General features: G+C 43.5%; 1 protein-coding gene and 1 pseudogene across 20 annotated transcripts in view; both read left to right on the plus strand.

Annotated features, from left to right (window-relative positions):
• The first annotated feature begins 487 nt into the window (after window positions 1-487).
• Window positions 488-20,709, plus strand: part of MARK3 (microtubule affinity regulating kinase 3) — a 118,407-nt gene continuing 98,185 nt past the window's right edge. For 14 of the 20 annotated variants that reach the window (XM_008959080.4, XM_008959082.4, XM_008959081.4 and 11 more), the window contains exons 1-2: window positions 488-1,549; window positions 20,476-20,667. In XM_008959080.4, coding sequence (XP_008957328.2) covers window positions 1,499-1,549; window positions 20,476-20,667 — 243 coding nt within the window. In that variant the 5' untranslated portion in view covers window positions 488-1,498. Of the gene's footprint in view, window positions 1,550-20,475; window positions 20,668-20,709 lie in introns of those variants that run through there. The other 6 variants (XM_063596407.1, XM_057299797.2, XM_063596408.1 and 3 more) reach the window with 4 other exon arrangements.
• On the plus strand, window positions 587-1,309 carry LOC134728931 (uncharacterized; annotated as a pseudogene).

A 20,709-nucleotide genomic window follows, 5' to 3' on the forward strand; every position in this document is an offset into this window, starting at 1 on the left:
GTGAAGAGGTGAATGGGCAAGGAAGGCTTCCAGGTCAGGTAGCATTTCCAGTGTTCCAGCCTGCAGGCATCTACCGAGCCTGGCCCGAGGCTGGCACCCAGAGATGCTTCCAGTCTTCCAGCAGCAACGCACTGACTGTAAGAAAAGCCTGCTTATAAACCCCCTACAGGCATTTGGAAGCTGGTCCCTGGGGTCCTCTACAGATTCATTTCGCCCCCGACCCCATCCCCTTTGTGCCACCCTCGTTATTGCACTCTTCCATCCGGATGGCATTTAGCTGGGTCCGGGTCTGTCACCCGTCTGACCACCAGCTCCTTGAGGGCAAGAGGCGCCTGCTGCCCTCAGGGTCCGCGCCCAGCCCGCAGCTGCTCAGATCCGGAGACGGGAAGGTTTGTTGGCGAGAGCCTGACTCTCGGGTCACAGTTAAGGATGCAAGAGCCCGGCGCCTTCCCGTAGCCCCGGCCCTGTCATTAATTAATGCTGGGGCTCCATTCGGTGCAGCGCAGTCCCAGGGATGCAACCGCAACTTTTGCGCACAATAGGCTCTCGATCTGTAATCCAGCCAACCCAGGCCTGTAGTGTGTAAATGCCAACTCAGCGGGAGGGCTCTGGCTGTCGCCCAGAGCCGTTTCTCGGCTCTTTCGCGGTTGCCGGCGCGCTCGGGACAGGAGGAACCCGCAGTCCGCGGGAGTCAGCGGAGACCGGACCAGCACTACCCAGCCCTCTGCACCGCCCTCGCGGCGGGGTCTGGACCAAGTCGCCCCTAGCAACAACAGCCGGGCCGGCTTTCTCAGGCCATGCTGATTGGCGGGACTCCGGGTGGCGGCCTGTCGTCACTTCCGGCAGCCGGAGGCAGCAGAGGAAGCCGAGGGGCGGCCATCTTGGCTCCGTGAGGCTCCGAGGTGCCGGGGTGCGGCGGCGGCAGCGGCGGCCAGCAGGGCGGAGGCTGAGGCAGCAAGCTCGCTAGAGAGGGAGAAGCAGTCGGGCGCAGGCGCCTCCTCCGCAGCCCGCTCCATGGTCGGCGCCCACAGCCCGCGGCGGCCTGTCTTGCGCTCCACTTCCTTCACATCCTCCTCCGCCTCCTCTTTTTCAGGCGCCGCCGGCGGCGCTGTGTGGAGGCCCGCGAGCTGAAATTCGCGGTGCGACGAGAGGGAGTGGAGAAGGAGCTGAGGGGGCCCAGGATCGCGGGGCGCCCTGAGGCAAGGGGACGCCGGCGGGCCGAAGCGCAGCCCGCCGCCCGCAGGCTCGGCTCCGCCACTGCCGCCCTCCCGGTCTCCTCGCCTCGGCCGCCGAGGCAGGGAGAGAATGAGCCCCGGGACCCGCCGGGGGACGGCCCGGGCCAGGCCCGGGATCTAGACGGCCGTAGGGGGAAGGGAGCCGCCCTCCCCACGGCGCCTTTTCAGAACTGCCGTGGACTCGAGGACGCTGGTCGCCGGCCTCCTAGGGCTGTGCTGTTTTGTTTTCACCCTCGCATTGTGCAGAATTAAAGTGCAGTAAAATGTCCACTAGGACCCCATTGCCAACGGTGAATGAACGAGACACTGAAAACGTAAGTAACCTGGGCGTTGTAGTTGGCGGACCTTCGGGGTGGCATTCGTGCTCCTCGGGCAGTGCCTTGCAGTCGGGTGTTCCCCCCAGCCGAACGCTCTGGAAATAGAGGGCAGGCCGTAGTCACCCAAGAGGCAGCCAGGTCGGACCGTTTCCTCCAGAAGTCTGCCCTGTCCCGCTGTTCGCGGGCGGGTCTGCGAAGTATATCGATTATGCCGGCAGTCTAGTCGGTTAATAAAGCCCAGGAGTTGCAGCGTTACGGATCGGTGCTTTGAGAGGCCAGGTTGCCGCGCAATGGATTGTGCAAATGTGTGTGTCAGATCACTGCAGTGGTCAGCGCTTATTTTAACCGAACTCTGCTTTTAACTTGGTCAGGCAGTTCTTGAGAGACTGTCACATTAATAACATATGTTACCGGTGCTGAGTAAGAGTAATCGATTGGGTCAAGTGGGCGGTCTCGCTCTTTAAGATGGTCTGGAACTAAATTTAATCACAGTCACTAAGTGTCCACTGAGGGATCTTTGCGGTCCCCTTAGGAATTCCAAAAACACTAGCGCGCAGCCTTTATTAAGGCAGTTTCCTTTCCATACAAATCTTTTTTGAAGGAGTTGGTTAAACATTTTGAAAAGCAGAAAAGCAGATGTATAGTGAAGCTGTGCTCTGCCACTCACTGCCTAGCTGAGGGACACCCGCTGGGGGCTTCGCTGTCCTCCTTCCTAAAAAGAGATTGGCTTAGATGAGCTCTTAGGTCCCTTTCAGCGCTCACAGGCTATGGTTTTATAAAAGGAACCTTTGATTTTGTTCATGTGAAACTACAAAATGCCAGGAACAGCATTGCTAGAGAATGAGAACTTGCAGTAGAAATTCGATTGAAGAAACGTTTGACTCTGTTCGTTTTCTGAACTCTCCTCTAACTGGGTTCAAAAGTGTTTCAATCTAGTTGTTGCCTATATTCTGTAAAACATCTAGTAAATAATTTGTAAAGAAACTTCACTGGCCTTTCATTAAAAGTGTTATGAGGTAATTGCTGGCACGAAATGTCTTCTCTTAGGGAATGCTTCCTCGCTTTGAGTGTTTTCATGCTTTCAGTAATGTCCTGAGATGTTGTGGCCTAGTGGAGTTAATGCTTTCATTTTGATCTTCAAAAATGCCGCTTGTTTGCTGGATAGCTGTTTGATAATTTAATCCGTAAACGTAAACCATAGCCTAAAGCATCCCTGTAGCATATTAGTATACAATATTTAATGCTCTGTGGCCCTGAGTAAGTAGAACAGTGATGTACCTTTCTCCACCTGAGATAGATTAGAAAATTATATAAAGAGTGAGTAATAGAAACTCTTAGACTAGGTGAGTCAGGGTACTAATTTCCTTATAGTCCTTTTAAAGAAAGCTTATTTATTTATTTATTTATTTATTTTTTGAGACAGACCGAGACTGTCTCCCAGGCTGGAGTGCAGTGGTGCGATCTTGGCTCACTGCAGCCTCCACCTCCCAGGCTGAAGTGACTATCATGCCTCAGCCTCCCGAGTAGCTGGGATTACTGGCGTGCACCACCACGCCCGGCTAATTTTTGTATTTTTAGTAGAGACAGGGTTTCACCATGTTGGCCAGGCTGGTCTAGAACTCCTGGCCTCATGTGATCCACCCGCCTCGGCTCCCCAAAGTGCTGAGATTACAGGCATGAGCCAGTGTGCCCAACTGATTAGTTTTGATCATTGATCTTCACTCAGAGAAGCAAAACCTTACATTGAACCAGAGTAGGAGCTCCATGCTTTCTAAACTGAAGCCAAAAACAGTCATAGCAGATTTGTGATAATGAAGGATTTCAAATGGGTCTTTTTTCTTTCTTTCTTTTTTGAGATGGAGTCTGGCTCTGTCTCCCAGGCTGGAGTGCCGTGGCATGATCTCGGCTCACTGCAACCTCCACCTCCCAGGTTCAAGTGATTCTCCTGCCTCAGCCTCCGGAGTAGCCAGGATTACAGGCATGTGCCACCACTCCCGGCTAATTTTGTATTTTTAGTAGAGACGGGGTTTCTCCATGTTGGTCGTGCTGGTCTCAAACTCCCGACTTCAGGTGATCCTCCCGCCTCAGCCTCCCAAAGTGCTGGGATTACAGGCGTGAGCCACCACGCCCAGCCATGTAGTGTATTTAAAATGAATTTTTGACTTTTTTTAAAAATCAAGTTTATCACACATCGTTGCATTAATTTACCATGCCCTGTTACATTTTTAACTCTTGCATTGGCATGTTCTGGAAGGAGCTGTGTAGCTTTCACAGTGTGGAGCCCTTGTGTCAGTGTTACAACTCAGGTATAGACCATATTAATTACCTACATTACTGCACTGCTAAGTATTAGACTTCCTGCCAATTGAGTGGTGAATGTACAAGAATGAATGGGAGCTCTCATTCTGTTGAGAACCTTTTTTCTTAAAGTTAGGTTTGTTGAGATGTAATGTTCATCTGTTTTAAGTATACAGTTTGGTGAATTTTGACAAGCATATAGTTATGTAACCACTATCACAATCAAGATGTAGAACACTTCCATTGCCAGAAAGGTCCCTTATGGCCCTGTATAGTCAGTGCCCTCTCCCTTTCTCAGCCCCTGGGTAACCACTGATCTGCTTTCTGTCCCTGTAGTTTTGCCTTTTCTAGGATACTATGTAAATGGAGTCACAGAGTAAATAATCTTTTGTGTCTTCTTTCACTTAGAGTAGTGCTTTTGAGATTTATTTGAATGTGTATCAGTAGTTCATTCCTTTTTATTGCTGAGTAAGTATTTCCTTGTTTGGATGTGCCACAATTTTTTTTAATCCACTCACCAGTGATGGACATTTTTGGCTATTGTGACTAGAACAGTTTTCTTTTAGTATTCTGTAAAAATACTTTTTATTGTGCTTATCCCAGGAATCTTATTTAAATTTTAAATAATTGTATATAACTGTGATAAGAATGTTGCTTATTAGATCAAGACTAAGAAAAGGCAGGCCGGGTGTGGTGGCTCATGCCTGTAATCCCAGCACTTTGAGAGGCTGAGGCTGGCGGATCACGAGGTCAGGAGATCGAGACCATCCTGGCTAACATGGTGAAACCCTGTCTCTACTAAAAATACGAAAAATTAGCCGGGCGTGGTGGCAGGCACCTGTAGTCCTAGCTACTCGGGAGGCTGAGGCAGGAGAATGGCATGAACCTGGGAGGCAGAGCTTGCAGTGAGCCGAGATCGGGCCACTGCATTCCAGCCTGGGCGACAGAGCCAGACTCCATCTCAAAAAAAAAAATAATAAACTAAAATTAGCCAGGTGCGGTGGTGCATGCCTGTAATTCCAGCTACTCAGGAGGCTGACGTGGGAGAATCACTTGAACACAAGAGGCGAAGGTTGCAGTGAGCCGATATCATGCCACTGCACTGCAGCCTGGGAGACAGAGTAAGACTCTGTCTCCAAAAAAAAAAAAGAGCAGACAACTTGCAACATAAATATTATCTTCATCCTTGTACACTAATTTGTTTTTGTTTGATTTCCAAATATTAATGTCCACCCTTAGTGAATGGGTATATAAAAGTTTACTGTTGGCCAGGTGCAGTGGCTCACGCCTGTAATCCCAGCACTTTGGGAGGCCGGGGCAGGTGGATCATCTGAGGTCAGGAGTTCGAGACCAGCCTGACCAAGATGGCAAAACCCTGTCTCTACTAAAAATACAAAAATTAGCCGGGCGAGGTGGCGGGCACCTGTAATCCCAGCTACTTGGGAGGCTGAGGCTGGAGAATCGCTTGAACCCTGGAGACGGAGAGTGCAGTGAGCTGAGATCAAGCCATTGCACTCCAGCCTGGGCGACAGAGGGACACTCCATCTCAAAAAAAAAAAAAAAAAAAGGCCGGGCGCGGTGGCTCACACCTGTAATCCCAGCACTCTGGGAGGCCGAGGCGGGCAGATCACGAGGTCAGGAGATCGAGACCATCCTGGCTAACACGGTGAAACCCTGTGTCTACCAAAAATATAAAAAATTAGCCGGGCGTGGTGGCAGGTGCCTGTAGTCCCAGCTACTTGGGAGGCTGAGGCAGGAGAATGGCGTGATCCCGGGAGGCGGAGCTTGCAGCGAGCCGAGATGGCGCCACTGCACTCCAGCCTGGGCGACAGAGCGAGACTCCATCTCAAAAAAAAAGTTCACTGTTGCTGTATCGTGTTATAGCTCAAAAGAACTACTCAATCTGATCCAGTGAGGTTGCTGAGACTCAGAGAGGTGACAAAGGCTGCTAGTAATGACAGGAGACCACTAACTATTTAGTAGCAAAGCCTCTACTGGGCCCCAGATCTCTAGCTTAGGCTCCACAAGGAGATGTAGTTGTACCTGTACATAGAGTATTTCTAAAACTTTTTTTTTTAAGCTTGTAGATCAGGGGTGTCCGATCTTTTGGCTTCCCCAGGCCACATTGGAAGAATTGTCTTGGGCCACAGATAAAATACACTAACACTAACAATAGCTGATAAGCTTTAAAAAAACTGCAAAAAAAATCTCACAGTGTTTTAACAAAGTTTATGAATTTGTATTGGGTCACTTTCAAAGCTGTGGTGGGCTGCATGCAGCTCTAGGGCTGTGGGTTGGACAAGCTTGCTGTAGATTTTATTTTGATTTTGAGACAGTATCTCGCTCTGTCACCCAGGCTGGAGTGCAGTGGAGCAATCACAGCTTGCTGTAACCTTGACCTCTTGGGCTCAAGCAATCCTTCCGACTCAGCCTCCTGAGTAGCTGGGACTACAGGCGTGCCCCACCACATGCATGGCTAATTTTTAATTTTTTCGTAGAGATGGGATCTCCCTGTATTGCCCAAGGTGGTCTCTAACTCCTGGGCTCAAGCAGTCCTCCTGTCCCAGCCTCCCAAAGCACTGGAATTACAGGTGTGAGCCACCACACTCAGTCAAAACTATTTTTTAAAATATTTTATTATAGGAAAATTTTTAAAAATAGAATGTTATTTATCAGTGCTTCTCAGCCACAGGGTGATTTTGCCCTCTAGTGGACATTTGACAATGTCTAAAGACATCTTTGGTTATCACAGCTGGAGAAAGGTTTGGCTGACCAGGAATGCTACTAAACATTTTACAGTACATAGGACAGCCTTCCACAGCAAAGAATTACCCGGCCTAAAATGTCAGTAGTGCCAGCGTTGAGAAACCCTGGTATGTACTTAGCCCCCATGTACTCAACAGCGCGGCTCAGTGGCCAATCTTATTTCATTTATAAATGAAGAAGCAAATGCAGTATCATTTCCTCTCTAAAGCTTTTAGAAGAGATAAAGCCTGTTTTGAGAAAAAAGCAATACTTTTATCATATTTTCTTAATATCAAATATGCAGTATTTAAATTTTCTCACATTTCTAATTTTTAAACTGTTCAAATTAGAATCCAGCTTGAATTCATACATTATAGTTGGCTGATATGTCAAATATGCTTTTTTTTTTTTTTTTAATTGAGACGGAGTCTTGCTCTGTCGCCCAGGTTGGAGTGCAGTGGTGCAATCTTGGCTCACTGCCAACGTCTGCCGCCCGGGTTCAAGCGATTGTCGTGCGCAGCCTCCCGAGTAGCTGGGATTACAGGCTCCCGCCACCATGCCTGGCTATTTTTTTTTTTTTTTTTGTATTTTTAGTAGAGATGGGGTTTCGCCGTGTTGGCCAGGCTGTTCTCAAACTCCTGACCTCAGGTCATCCGCCCGCCTTGGCCTCCCAAAGTGCTGGGCTTACAGTCGTGAGCCACTGTACCTGGTCAAAATATGCTTTTTAAAGGCAACCAAACAGTTTGCATTTCAGTTTATGTTCTGTAGTTATGTGGAGCCACAGATACATCCTTTTTCTATACTGGCAAAATGAGAAACATATTTTTCATCTTAATTTCAAAGGATATGACACTTTGTAAGCCTGGTAATGTTATTGGCCAAAGTACCAGAGGCCCAGGGCTTTCCCAGTTATTTAACAGTTACTGATATGTGTGCATCATGTACTTATTATTAGTTAATGCAAATAGTCCCCCAGATTTCTGACCTCTGTGAAACTGATGATGCTGTTGTCTAGTCAGTCATCGGTTATGTGAGACTGAATTAACCTATTCAGCAAGTGTGAATGCCTACCGTGTGTATGATACTGTGCTAGGTGCTGTAGAGGCCATATACCTGGGACACATAGCTTTCCTGCTCTTTAGGATTTCCTGCTCCTTGCAGGACAAAGCAGCCTGAGCTTTATGAAACTAGTCTGTAACTCAAACTTAAGCAAACATTAGAATCACCTGAAGGGCTTTAGAACCGTGATCACTGGGCCCTACCCCTAGACCTTGATTTTACCCATATAATTGGAATTTCTAACAAGTTGCCAGGTGATGTTGATGCTCCAGGTCCGGGGACCACTCTTAAGAATCACTATAGCAGGAATTTCTGATGTTTATTTATTAAGAAAAAAAAATCACTGCCTTAGTGTGCAGTGAAGGCTTGCTAACTAAACTATACTCCTTTTAGATTGTACTGTGACTATCAAAGGAAGATTTCCAGACCATTTAATTGAGTTTTCAGGTTCCACGAGTTTAAAAAAAACTGTTTATTAAAAATTGTGGTTCTGGAAAATAACAATAGTTGCCATTTGGTGATCACTTAACTGTATACCAGCCAGCAATACTTTGTAGAGTATCTCATTTAAAATATGTAATATGGTTTTATTTAATTAGCTTTTTTTTTTTTTTTTAATTTCCTGAGGCGGAGTCTCGCACTGTTACCTGGGCTGGAGTGCAGTGGCACGATCTCGCTCGCTGCAACCTCCGCCTCCCGGGTTCAAGCGATTCTCCTGCCTCAGCCTCCCAGGTAGCTAGGATTACAGGCACCCGCCACCATGCCCAGCTAATTTTTAAATTTTATTTTATTTTTTGAGACAGAGTTTCACTCTTCTTGCCCAGGCTGGAGTGCAGTGGCATGATCTCGGCTCACTGCAACCTGCGCCTCCTGGCTTCAAGCAATTCTGCCTCAGCCTCCCGAGTAGCTGGGATTACAGGTGCCTGTTACCATGCCCAGCTAATTTTTTTGTATTTTCGGTAGAGATGGGGTTTCACCATGTTGGCAGGCTGATCTGGAACTCCTGACCTCATGATCCTCCCACTTCCCTCCTCGGCCTCCCAAAGTGCTGGGATTACAGGCGTGAGCCACTGTGCCCCGGCTTAATCAGCTTGTCAACTTCTAAGCACAACCTGTTGAATCAAGCTGTTTGGGCCTTATCAGAAAAAAGTTGGCCTATAGTTTCAGCTACTCAGGAGGCTAAGGCCAGAGGATCACTTGAGGCCAGGAGTTCCAGTCCACCTGGACAACATGGTGAAACTATGTATCTTAAGAAAGAAAAAAAAAGTTGATCTCTGAAGAATTCATGAAAATATTTAGTCAGTTTTCAGGGAAAGATCTTATAGACTTCAATTTGAGCATCCTTATCTTATGTATGTAAATTAGGTAAAGGTTGAAATTTGCAGTAAATAGAATTTTGGTCATTTAAGTTATGTAGCTCATGATATATACATTGTATAACTATTTAGACTTACATGGTGCATGATTTACATTGTAATTACATAGAGGCTTATACAGTCTAATAAAAATTAATATTAACTATTTGATTGCAAAGAGGATTGTTCTGCATTTTATTACCTTTTTTTTTTTTTTTTTTTTGAGACAGAGTTTCACTCTTGTTGCCAGGCTGGAGTGCAATCTCGTGACCTTGGCTCACTGCAACCTCCACCTGCCAGCCTAAGTAGCTGGGATTACAGGCACACACCACCATGCCCAGCTAATTTTTTGTATTTTTAGTAGGGATGGGGTTTCACCATGTTAGCCAGGCTGGTCTCAAACTCCTCACCTTGGGTGATCCGCCTGCCTTGGCCTCCCAAAGTGCTGGGATTACAGGCTTGAGCCACTGCGCTCGGCCTGCATTTTATTATTCTAAGATATAGCCAAATTTTATGCCTGGAATTTGTTCCTGGGCTGGAACAAATTCCTAGTAAGAGTCAGGGAATATTCCATGACTTGTGGCTTTGGTTAAAAAAGAAAAAGGAGTCAGGGAATGCAGTACCCTCTGATCACCACTGGGAGGACTAAAGCAGAAAATTCATTTGTCTCATATCCATTTTCAAATTTCAAATTAAACATGAAGGAGAAAATAAATCTCTTACCTGGGAAGCTTTAATGTCCTGTCTCACACAAGAAGTTAAAGGTTGTGCTTGGAGTTGGTCTGCAAAAGTAATAAGGAATTTGTACTCACCCATCTGCACCTGCTTGTACAGAACAATTGGAAGGGCAGAAGTTGGCTTTGAAAGAAAAGGCCTTTTTTTGGAGGTGGGAGGGGCATCCAACTTTGTCTTCAGCCGAGAGTTCGCTAGCACTACACTCTAGCCACTCAAGCTGCTCAACTATGGTTGGTCTTGTGTACTTCTGTGTGCACTAGATAAGACATTGTTTCTGTGGGTTATGTGGGACCTTGAAGTTCAGTGTTGAAGCTCAAACAAAGCAGGTGTTTTTTCTGTATTTCTTGTTGATAGGCATTTGCTTTTTGTTGGACCTAAATATTGTGGGGTTTGTGTATGGACATTTGACACAAAAATCTGTATTGGTAGAATTTAATATAAAATCAGGGAAGTTGAATTCACAGGTTTTGTTCATAGAATTTTACATAACCCTAGTCTTTTTTCTTTTTTTGTGATGGAGACTTGCTCTGTTGCCCAGGCTGGAGTGCAGTGGCATGATCTTGGCTCACTGCAACCTCTGCCTCCTGGGTTCAAGTGATTCTCCTGCCTCAGCCTCCCGAGTAGCTGGGATTACAGGCACCCGCCACCACGCCTGGCTAATTTTTGTATTTTTAGTAGAAACGGGGTTTCACCATGGCCAGGCTGGTCTTGAACTCCTGACCTCAAGTGATCCACCTGCCTCGGCCCCCCAAAGTGCTAGGATTATAGGCATGAGCCACAGCGCCTGGCCACAATCTTACACTACTTTCCTGAAGGGATGTGTGATGGAAAGAGTCTGGGCTTGAAAGTGGAAGACAAAAATGAGACTCTAAGACTGATTGAGATAAAGATTCTGAAGAGGTAGAATGGACCTCATAAGATGGAGCAAAAAAGAAGGAACAACATATAAAAGGAGAAATTAGAATTTAGAGTTATAGACTAGAATTTGAAACTAGTCGTGAGATTTAACTGTGGACAAATTCACTCGGCTGTGCCTCATGGTTTTTTTTTTTTTTAAATCAAAAGAGAATAACATCATCTCAAGTTGTGTCTTGGTTTTTTTGTTTGTTTACTTAGATTTTTATGACTTCACTTTCTCAATTTCCTCTGTGGCCAGATTCATCAGGCATTCAGTCACTTTCATCTCTGTCAGGCTGGCCTTGTGTTCTGTCTGTCTGTTCTGCTGCATAGTTGTCATCCTGAGATCTCCCTTCACCCATATCCTAGGGATTCCCTTTGCCTTTCCTGTTCGATCCATTTTCTTCCTCTTGGTTCACTCCCAGGTTTCATTGCAGCAGTTCCTCCAGTGATTTTCTGAGAAAGTTGCTCAGAGGTAAATTTTTAAAATCCTTTCATATCTGCAAACATCTTTATTCTGTTCTTATACTTGATTGATATTTTGGCTGCATATAGAATTCTAGACTGAATGCCCTTTTTCCTCAGAATTTTGTTTTCTGTCTTATATAGCATCTGACACTCCAATTTGGAGAGAGAGAATGCTATTTTGAGTCTTGCTTATTTTTCTGTTTATTTAAGGCTGATTGGAAGTTTTGTGCATTTGGATGGATCTTGAATACAACAGTGGGACACACTGTTATTTCTTTGTGGTGCTCTTGATACCAATATATTTTGTCTTATCACTTGGCCTAGGCAAGCACAGAATGCCCATGTTCCAGGGAGCTGAGTCGGGAGAGGGCAGAAGGAAAGATCTGTGGCTTTCTGCTTTCTCTGCTTGTTTTCAGTGTCCCTGCCCTCAGTTGTGCCCTGTGTCCCCAAGCCCAGAGACTTTCCATTTTGCCCTTTCTAAAGAACCTCCAGTTTTTTGCCTGAGTGGGAGAGGAGACCCAGGGGGTCTGTTATTTAACAGACTGATAGATCTTCTTGTTTCAGGCTTACTTCACTCACACTTCTAGAGGTACTTGTACTACCAGTTCCTGAACCTTTTGAGAGTTCTATAATACAAATCAGGATTTTCCAATATCTCCATAGCTGGCTTAGGATTAATCTTTCTTATATGTGTTAAGTCATTTTCCTTCTTTTTTTAGTTTCTGAAAGTATATCTGTTACCACTTTTATTTTTTTTGTCTTGTGGCTTTTTTCCTTATGCCTTATATTTTTTTCCTTTACTTTCATATTAATGGAGTTTGGAGAGGGAGGGGAAGTAAATGCAGCCATGATTTATAACCAGACTTGGATTAGGTGTTTACATATGTCAATACATGTCTTTAAAATTTAACTAGTACTTGTTATTATAAATAACAAACTAAGATTGATAGGCTTCTTGAAAAATTGGCAGTAAATTTGGCTAATGGTGGGTTGTTGTAGTAGAGTAGCGTTTCCCCTTTTCACCCAAGCTTTCTTACCTCTTCTTGGGTGGTGCCTGGCCTGAGATGTCCCTCGTCTCTCATAAGAACTCTCCTACTTGCCCTTTGAGGACTCCATCCCTTCACATCTTGGGGTACCTTTTTTCCTTCATCTCACCCAAATGTGATCATGTCCTTTGGGTGCCTAGAGCTGCATTATCCAGCACAGTAGCAACTCGCCACATGTGGGGCTACCAAGCACTTGAAACGTGGTTAGTTTGAATTTAGGTGTTCTGTAAGTATAAAAGATAAACCAGTTCAAAGACAGTATTTCAAAAATAGGATATAAAGCCTTTTTATATTATGCATTGAAATATTGGGGGGTATATTGAGTTAAATAAAATGGTATTTAATGTAACGTATTAAATATGTTTCTTTTTACATTTTTTAATGGAGCTACTAGAAAATTGAAAATTACATATGTATGTCACATTATACACCTATTGGACAGCATTAGAGTATTCACTCTGATTTTCTCTTGGGGCAGGAATTGCCCCTTGTTTCAGTTGCTATTCCCCCGTTAGCACCCCGTGTATATCATGAGTGCCTTGAAGGTTTGACACCACACTTTTCTATTTCTTTTATTCCCTGCTAATGCCTACCATATAGTTGACTAGCCGAAAGTTACTGAATAAACTTTTTTTTTTTTTTTTTTTTGAGATGAAGTCTCACTCTGTCACCCAGACTGGAGTGCAGTGGCGCGATCTCGGCTCACCGCAACCTCCGCCTCCCAGGTTCAAACGATTCTCCTGCCTCAGCCTTCTGAGTAGCTGGGACTACAGGCACCCGCCACCATGCCTGGCTGATTTTTTAATTTTTAGTAGAGATGGGGTTTCACCATATTGGCCAGGCTGGTCTCGAACTCCTGACCTTGTGATCCTCCTGCCTCAGCCTCCTAAAGTGCTGGGATTACAGGCGTGAGCTACCGCACCTGGCCTGAATCAACATTTTTTTAGCCACAACTTGTGCCTTACAAGTTTTTTATTCTAAGGATTAGACAAGTAAATTATTTTTCACCATATTACATTAGTTCACCTACTATACCAGTAACAATTATTTTATTCAAAAGTGAAACAGATTTTACTGTATTTATGGGACAATAACAGTTCCCCCTTCCTATTCATATTCTTAGATGCTTTCTCATAAATTCAGCTGTGAAGAGTCACATTATCTTTGATTCATGTGAGACTATCTTCTTGTTTTATCTATTCCTGTTAGTCTCCATATGTCATTACTCTTACCCTCCACCCCACGTTACTGTTTTAATGTGTTTAGTATGTGTATGTGTTCTTACATAGTGTATTTTGGTATGTTTGCTACTTTATGTAAATATTACATATGTCTCATCTGTGCGCTTAATATATTGCATCTAACTGCTGAATAGCAGTGAGATGTATGCATCTACCACATTTTACCAGTCTGCTCGCCAGAGGTGCACATGTTAATTTTCTCCAACTCTGTCACCACAAAAAAAATGCTTCAACATCTTCATGCATGTCCCCTTATGGAGCAATGTAAGAGTTTCTTTGGGATATATAGCTTGGAATGGACTTGATGGGTCACAGGAAATGTCAGATTGTTCTTCTAGATGGCTGCTTCCATCAATAGTGCACCACAGTTTCTGTATTCCCGTTTCTCTGCCAACATTTCAGAGCTTTCTGCCTTTTCCCTATCTAACAGGCCTAAGGTGATACTACATTGTGGTTTTAACTTGTATTTCTTTCTGATTTTTAGAATCTCTTTATACATTACTTGGCTTTGGGTGCATTCTTGTTTTTTGGGGGGGTTGGTGATTTTTATCAAATCAAGGACAGACATCCCATTCTAATCCTAGTTTGCTATAGGAATTTTGTGGGGGCTTTTTGGTAGAGACAGGGTCTTGCTATGTTTGCCCAGGCAGGTCTCAAACTTCCGGGTTTAAGCAAGCCTCTTGCCTCAGCCTCTGAAGGTGCTGGGATTACAAGCATGAGTCACCATGCCTGGCCAAGAGTTTTTAAATTATAAATTGTTCAATCTTATCAAATCCTTTTTCTGTGTTGAATGAAATAATTGCCTAGCTGCTTTCAAAAGTGAAACGTGACTTTGTGAATATTTCTAAAGTACAAAATACTTGGAGGATAGCCATTTATTGTCACAACTTGGCTTTGTAGTTTGTTTTTGTTTTTGTTTTTTAACATTTGGAAACCATACCTATGTGTTAAGTAGGTGGCTTGTGATTTAAGGAATAGAACGCATGTAAGGGCACACTTCTTGTGTTTTACAGAAGGGATCAAGTTCTGTTCAGGAAGATTTGAAACATAGTGTAAAGTTGTTGCTGTTTTAAACTTGTAAACCTGATTCTTCTCATGTGGGAGGTACGTAAGTAGGCCTCTCAGATTTCAGGTTGGTTCTCTGCCTGGTAGATACAAGGGCAAAACTATTCTGGAACCATATTGATGTTAAAAAAATTTTTTACGGACTTCCTGCCGGCAAGGATTTTTTAAAAGATTTTAAAAATGTGTCTAAGAAATGTTTTAATTTGTCTTCTGATTATACAGTGATTTACAATTCATGGTTCTTTTATATGTGGGCAAAATTAAGAACTAATATGTAAAACAAAATGGAGCACATTCCCATTTTTCTTATTGCTTTGAGTTGATATGGCCCCTATGTCAGTTAGTAGTGCTTTGGCTGAACGTCACAAAGACCTAACACAGTGCCCTAAACAAATAGGGGTTTGTTTTTCTCCAAAAAGAAATTTGGGGTAGGGTGCGGTGGCTCACGCCTGTAATCCCAGCACTTTGGGAGGCCAAGGCAGGTGGATCACAAGGTCAGGAGATCGAGACCACGGTGAAACCTCGTCTCTACTAAAAATACGACAAAAATTAGCCGGGCACGGTGGCAGGTACCTGTAGTCCCAGCTACTCGGGAGGCTGAGGCCAGAGAATGGCGTGAACCCGGGAGGCGGAGCTTGCAGTGAACCGAGATGGCGCCACTGCACTCCAGCCTGGGGCAACAGAGCGAGACTCCATCTCAAAAAAAAAAAAAAAAAAGAAAGGAATTTGGAGGTATGCAGCGTCTAGCTTTGGATCAGCAGTTCAGTAATATTGGATTTGGTGGTATTTTAAGGTAGTTTTGTCTTTTCTGTCATGTTTGAGACCCTGTAGCTACAGGATAATGTTTTACAGTTACAGCTACATGGTTGCATTCAAGGAAGGAGGAAGGAACTGTACTGGCAACTCTGTCCTTACCCCCCCACCCTCCTTTTTTTAATTGAGATGAAGTTTCTGTCACTCAGGCTGGAGTGCAGTGGCGGAATCTCAGCTCACTGCAACTGTCGCCTCCCTTGTTCAAGCGATTCTCATGCCTCAGTCTTCCGAGTAGCTGGGATTACAGGCATGTGCCACCATGCCTGGCTAATTTTTGTACTTTTAGTAGAGATGGGGTTTCACCATGTTGGCCAGGCAGGTCTCAAACTCCTGACCTCAGGTGATCTGCCAGCCTTGGCCTCCCAAAGTGCTGGGATTACAGGTGTGAGCCACAGTGCCCGGCCTCCCCTTTTATGATAAACAAAGGCATTACCAACCCCTACCCCCTACTACATTGCCACCTAGTAGACTTTAACTAATGAGAACTGGCCAGAACTAAGCCAGATGGCTATCTCTAGCTGCAGAGAAGTTTGGGAAAACAAGTATTTGGCCAGTGTGGTCTCCCTAAACACGTGTTCAACTTCTTGAAGAAGGAAATCTCATGTCTTTGGCTGTATTCAGCATTATTTTCAGTAGCAGTTACATATTCTAGTTTTCATGGTGGATGAAGTGGTACCAGCTCAGTTCCACAGGAGGGAGAAGAATCAGGACTCATTTAATCCATAAGAATTAAACTCAGCAGCTTTTGAGTACCCATTATGTGCATAGTCTGCCATGAAATATTATAAAGTAGCCCAGGTATGGTGGCTTACACCTGTAATATCAGCACTTTGGGAGAATAAGACAGGAGGATTGCTTGAGGCCAGAGTTTGAGATCAGCCTGGGCAACATAGTGAGATCCTATCTCTACAAAAAATTAAAACATCAGCCATGTGTGGTGTACGCACCTGTAGTACCAGCTACTAAGGAGGCTGAGGTGGGATGACCCCTTGAGTCCAGGAGTTCGAGGCTGCAGTGAGGTATGATCGATCACACTACTGTACTCCAGCCTGGGCAACAGAACGAGACCCTGTCTCAAAAAAAAAAAAAAAGGTTATCAAAGAATTATATAACATTTTGTGTGTGTGTGTGTGTGTGTGTGTGTGTGTGTGTGTGCAGGTTGTTTATTGGCTCCTTAGGAAGAAAAAAATATGTGTATGAAATAATTGATTAACAGTACAAGAATTCATAATTATTTGTTTAAATGTTTAATGTTGGTACTGAGTGCTGTGGCATAGGAATAGGGAACTTCTTCTTAGGGTCGGTGATGGATTCTTGGGAAAATAAAATGAAGGGCAAATAGAAGCAAAAGACAATTTAATTTGCTTCTGTTTTAAGGGAACTTTTAAAAAGTTAATTCTTAAATTTTTTAATTTAAGGACTTCGTCAAGAAACATCGAATTAAATATATTGAGTTTAACCCTAACGAGCATCAGATCTTTCAATCTGCTGTATGAGGAAATACAAGTTTCTTTCTGCTTTCTATTATGATTGTTGATTTGCATGAGCGTGTTTTAGGTTAGGCTGTGTTATGCTGTGGTAATACATACCACCAAAATCCTCATGATTTAACACAATAAAAAACTTCTGCTCACACCAAGTCTGCTTGAGGGCTCATTGGCTCCGTGGAAACTGACCTCCATGTCCAGGCCAGTTTGGTCTTGTGGCCGTCCGTTTTAGGGCAGTGCTTAGGGTCAGGAGAGCAAAACACAGGGCTGGAGAGTTAAGCACAGGCAACTAAATGCTTCAGCATGGGAATGGCATTCATTTTCACTCACAGGACGTGTTCAGCTTAGTCACATGGCTGTCTATGCCTAACCTCAAGGGAAGGGAGTGCAGTCCTCCAGGAACTCAGATGTAAAAAAGCCAGTATGATGGATATAGTATTGTCTACAAAAAAAAGTAGCAAAGTACTCTGGGATCCCAGTAAGGAGAAGTAAGAAATTCTGATGAGATGCAGGGAGAGCCATAGAAGGGTTCATGAAGATGGTGACAGATGATACAAACTCAGTAGAATGAGCAGGTTTTTCTTAGATTTGAAGAGAAGAAAGGACATTCAAACTAAGGGAACAACACTGACTGAGTCAGAGCTAGACTCAAAGCTAGAGTCTACTGGATGATGTCATGGGAGAGGAAGAAGAGATGAGCGGGCCTTGAATTCATTTAACATTCAGCAAAAATGTATTGCATGTCTACCATGTGTTAGGCACTGTTTCAGGTTTGGGGAATATCTGATAATGAACAAAACACAAAAAGCCTGTCCTTGTGAAGGTTACATACTAGTGGAAGAAGCGCTAAGGAGTTAGTATTTTATTATAAGCACACTGGTGAGTAAGCAAAGATAGGAACATTGGATGCCTGTGAATCTTAAGATTTTCCTGGCCGAGCGCGGTGGCTCATGCCTGTAATCCCAGCACTTTGGGAGGCTGAGGTGGGTAGATCACTTAAGGTCAGGAGTTCGAGACTAGCCTGGCCAACATAGTGAAACCCTGTCTCTACTAAAAATACAAAAATTAGCCGGGTATGGTGGCGCGCACCTGAGTCCCAGCTACTCATGAGGCTGAGGCAGGAGAATTGCTTCAACCTGGGAGGCGGAGGTTGCAGTGAGCTGAGATTGCGCCACCGCACTCCAGCTGACAGAGTGAGACTCCATCTCAAAAAAAAAACAAGATTTTTCTAAGATTTCTATTTTACATTAAATAGAAGGCAGTTGGTTTGCATGAAAATTATTATTTCATCAATTTGACTGCCTCATTGTAGAAAACACATATTGAAGTCAAATAAAACGTAGAGATGAATCTCTGAAGTTAAAATATGTTATTTGGGACGCAAGAATTGCAATTTGGGGCACACAGACCACAGGGTGGTCTTCAGTATGTATGAAGAACAAAGTAAAGGATGGAGGTTTTATAAAGAGAAGTGTTACATATTTTGAAAGACAGGTCATTGGCACTAGTGAAGTTTTGGGGAGGTGGCAAGCCCTGATTGGTGAGTGACAGTGGTGGGTAATACTGGTCTTAGAGTCAGCAACAAGTTGTTTCAGTAGCCATTAGATAAACTGGTTTCAGGTTACAATAGGCAGTTTCAGCAGCCAGGCTTACAGAGAATTATCATCTTGGAGCAATGTTACATCCCTCCCCCTCCCCTGGCCCCCCACCCCATCCCTGCCCCTCAACTCTGATTTAGTTGAGTATGAATAGAATGACCCAATTAGTATGATCAGCTTTCACACATGAAGGTTGAATTTATGAAACATGTAAATTTGAAAATATAGGTTTACATTGCAAAAAGCTTTTTTAACAAAAATTTTGGCAAGTAGTATAATTTCAGTGAATATGTTTTCATTGCACAGATAGTAAAACCACTTGATACATACCTCATGGGGACATGGACTGCTTTATGCACTGCTTTTTACCACACCTTAAATAGTGCCTGGTTGTATGTGTGTGTGTGTGTAACTCACTCAGTAAATATTCAATGAATGAATGAAGAAATTCAGAAGATAAAAAGGAGAAATTTCCCTTATTTTTAACCTTCTGAACACTATAGTGGTTAGCATTTATATCATTTATTCGGCCATTCTAATATTTATTGAGTACCAGTTTTGTACCAACTGCTGTTCTAAGATATAAGGAATAATAAATTCCTGTTACTGTTTTCATGAAACTTAAATTCTAGTGTAATTAAAATCATGTAGAAATAAACATAAACATGATCACCCAGCTTCTTTTAAAACTAGATTGCAGTTGATGTAATAATTTGCATTACAACAGCATGCATCTTGTGCACAACAAAATCTACCTGTTTTTGTATTAAAGCCTTAGTGTCAAAGCTTTATTATCATTTTAGTCTTTTATCAACTCCATATTTATAAATGGTCTATTTTCCCAAAGTTCTAATATGGAAATCAGAATCATTTTTGTTAGAGGAACAATGTTTACAAGTTGCCTAGATTTGCAGTGAGGTCATAAAAAGCCTGTTTAATCTAAAATAGACATTTGCAATAAAAACAGAAATTGTTGTTGAGATGCCATATTATGTGATAACTGAGTAAAACAGACAAGAGCCTATCCCCAAACCTGGTATGTGAATGTGAAAATATTAGAGAAATAATGAAGAAGTAGATGGAGACTAATGAGGAAATTCTGAAAAGGACATCTTTTGAGAAATTCAGAGGTAGATGGCGCAAGTATTAAAGCTTACTTTCACTTTAAAACACCTGAGTTTCATTTCCTTTGATTTGAGGAAATTACAAAGCAGTTTATTAGTTAAATCAGGCTTGTTTTGATTTATAGGTATATAGAGAAAGACAGGACATTTTCCTGGACAAAAAGTTGGAAAAGAGAAACGTGTAAAGGGGGTGGAAAGTGGCTGTGAGTGCATGTGGAATGAGAAGCCTCCCTTGGGCAGGAGTTCACAGCCACAATGGGGAAAGGATTGGGACATCTAATCCTTTGAGTGTGTGTGGGGGCTAAGGGAGCAGTAGTAGCAGGATACCTGCGCATACAGCCATGTACACAGTGTGTACACAGAAGTGTAATTCTTGGGCCTGAATATTTCATAGGGTAGAGACATATTGAGTACTTTATTAAGTAAGCGTATTGAGTACTTTATTCATCTGTACAACAAGGGTCGTCTATTAAGGGCCACACAGTCTAGCTGTTTCTGTAAAGCACGTTGTTTTGAATTACTGTTAGCAGTGTAGTGTGGAAGGAAATCGGGAATCCAGATTCTCTATGGATTTCCCCCTGAACAGTTACGTGGCTGTATCCTTATCTAGTGAATGGTGACATTAGCTTTTCCCCTGCTGCACGGGCTGTAGTGAGGCTCAGGTGTGCAGGTGCACTTACTAACATATGGAAAAGTTAAGCACTGTATAACCAGAAGGTAGCCCTTTTACTCCTATTTTATATGACAGCCACGTATGCAAAATATCTAATTTCTTCCTGAACACTCAATTGAACTTCAACACTTGGTATTTTTCGTCTCAGAATTTTTATTTTCCTCAAATTTATATTATGTGTTTAAATTCCTTTGAAGTGCTAGATACTTTAAGATTAAAATTAAAGTAGGAATGTTTTTTCTTCAACTAGAAGCTCTTAGAACTTGGCAAGTACTCTGTGTTCTCTCATTTCCTTATCTTTGTGTATGCTGTATTGCAGCACACGTCACATGGAGATGGGCGTCAAGAAGTTACCTCTCGTACCAGCCGCTCAGGAGCTCGGTGTAGAAACTCTATAGCTTCCTGTGCAGATGAACAACCTCACATCGGAAACTACAGACTGTTGAAAACAATCGGCAAGGGGAATTTTGCAAAAGTAAAATTGGCAAGACATATCCTTACAGGCAGAGAGGTAAATACCAGTTATGCTTATTTCTGTTATGACAGTTGCTCT

The sequence above is a fragment of the Pan paniscus genome, chromosome 15 (assembly GCF_029289425.2).
Source record: "Pan paniscus chromosome 15, NHGRI_mPanPan1-v2.0_pri, whole genome shotgun sequence".
In the NCBI taxonomy this organism is placed as follows: Eukaryota; Metazoa; Chordata; class Mammalia; order Primates; family Hominidae; genus Pan; species Pan paniscus.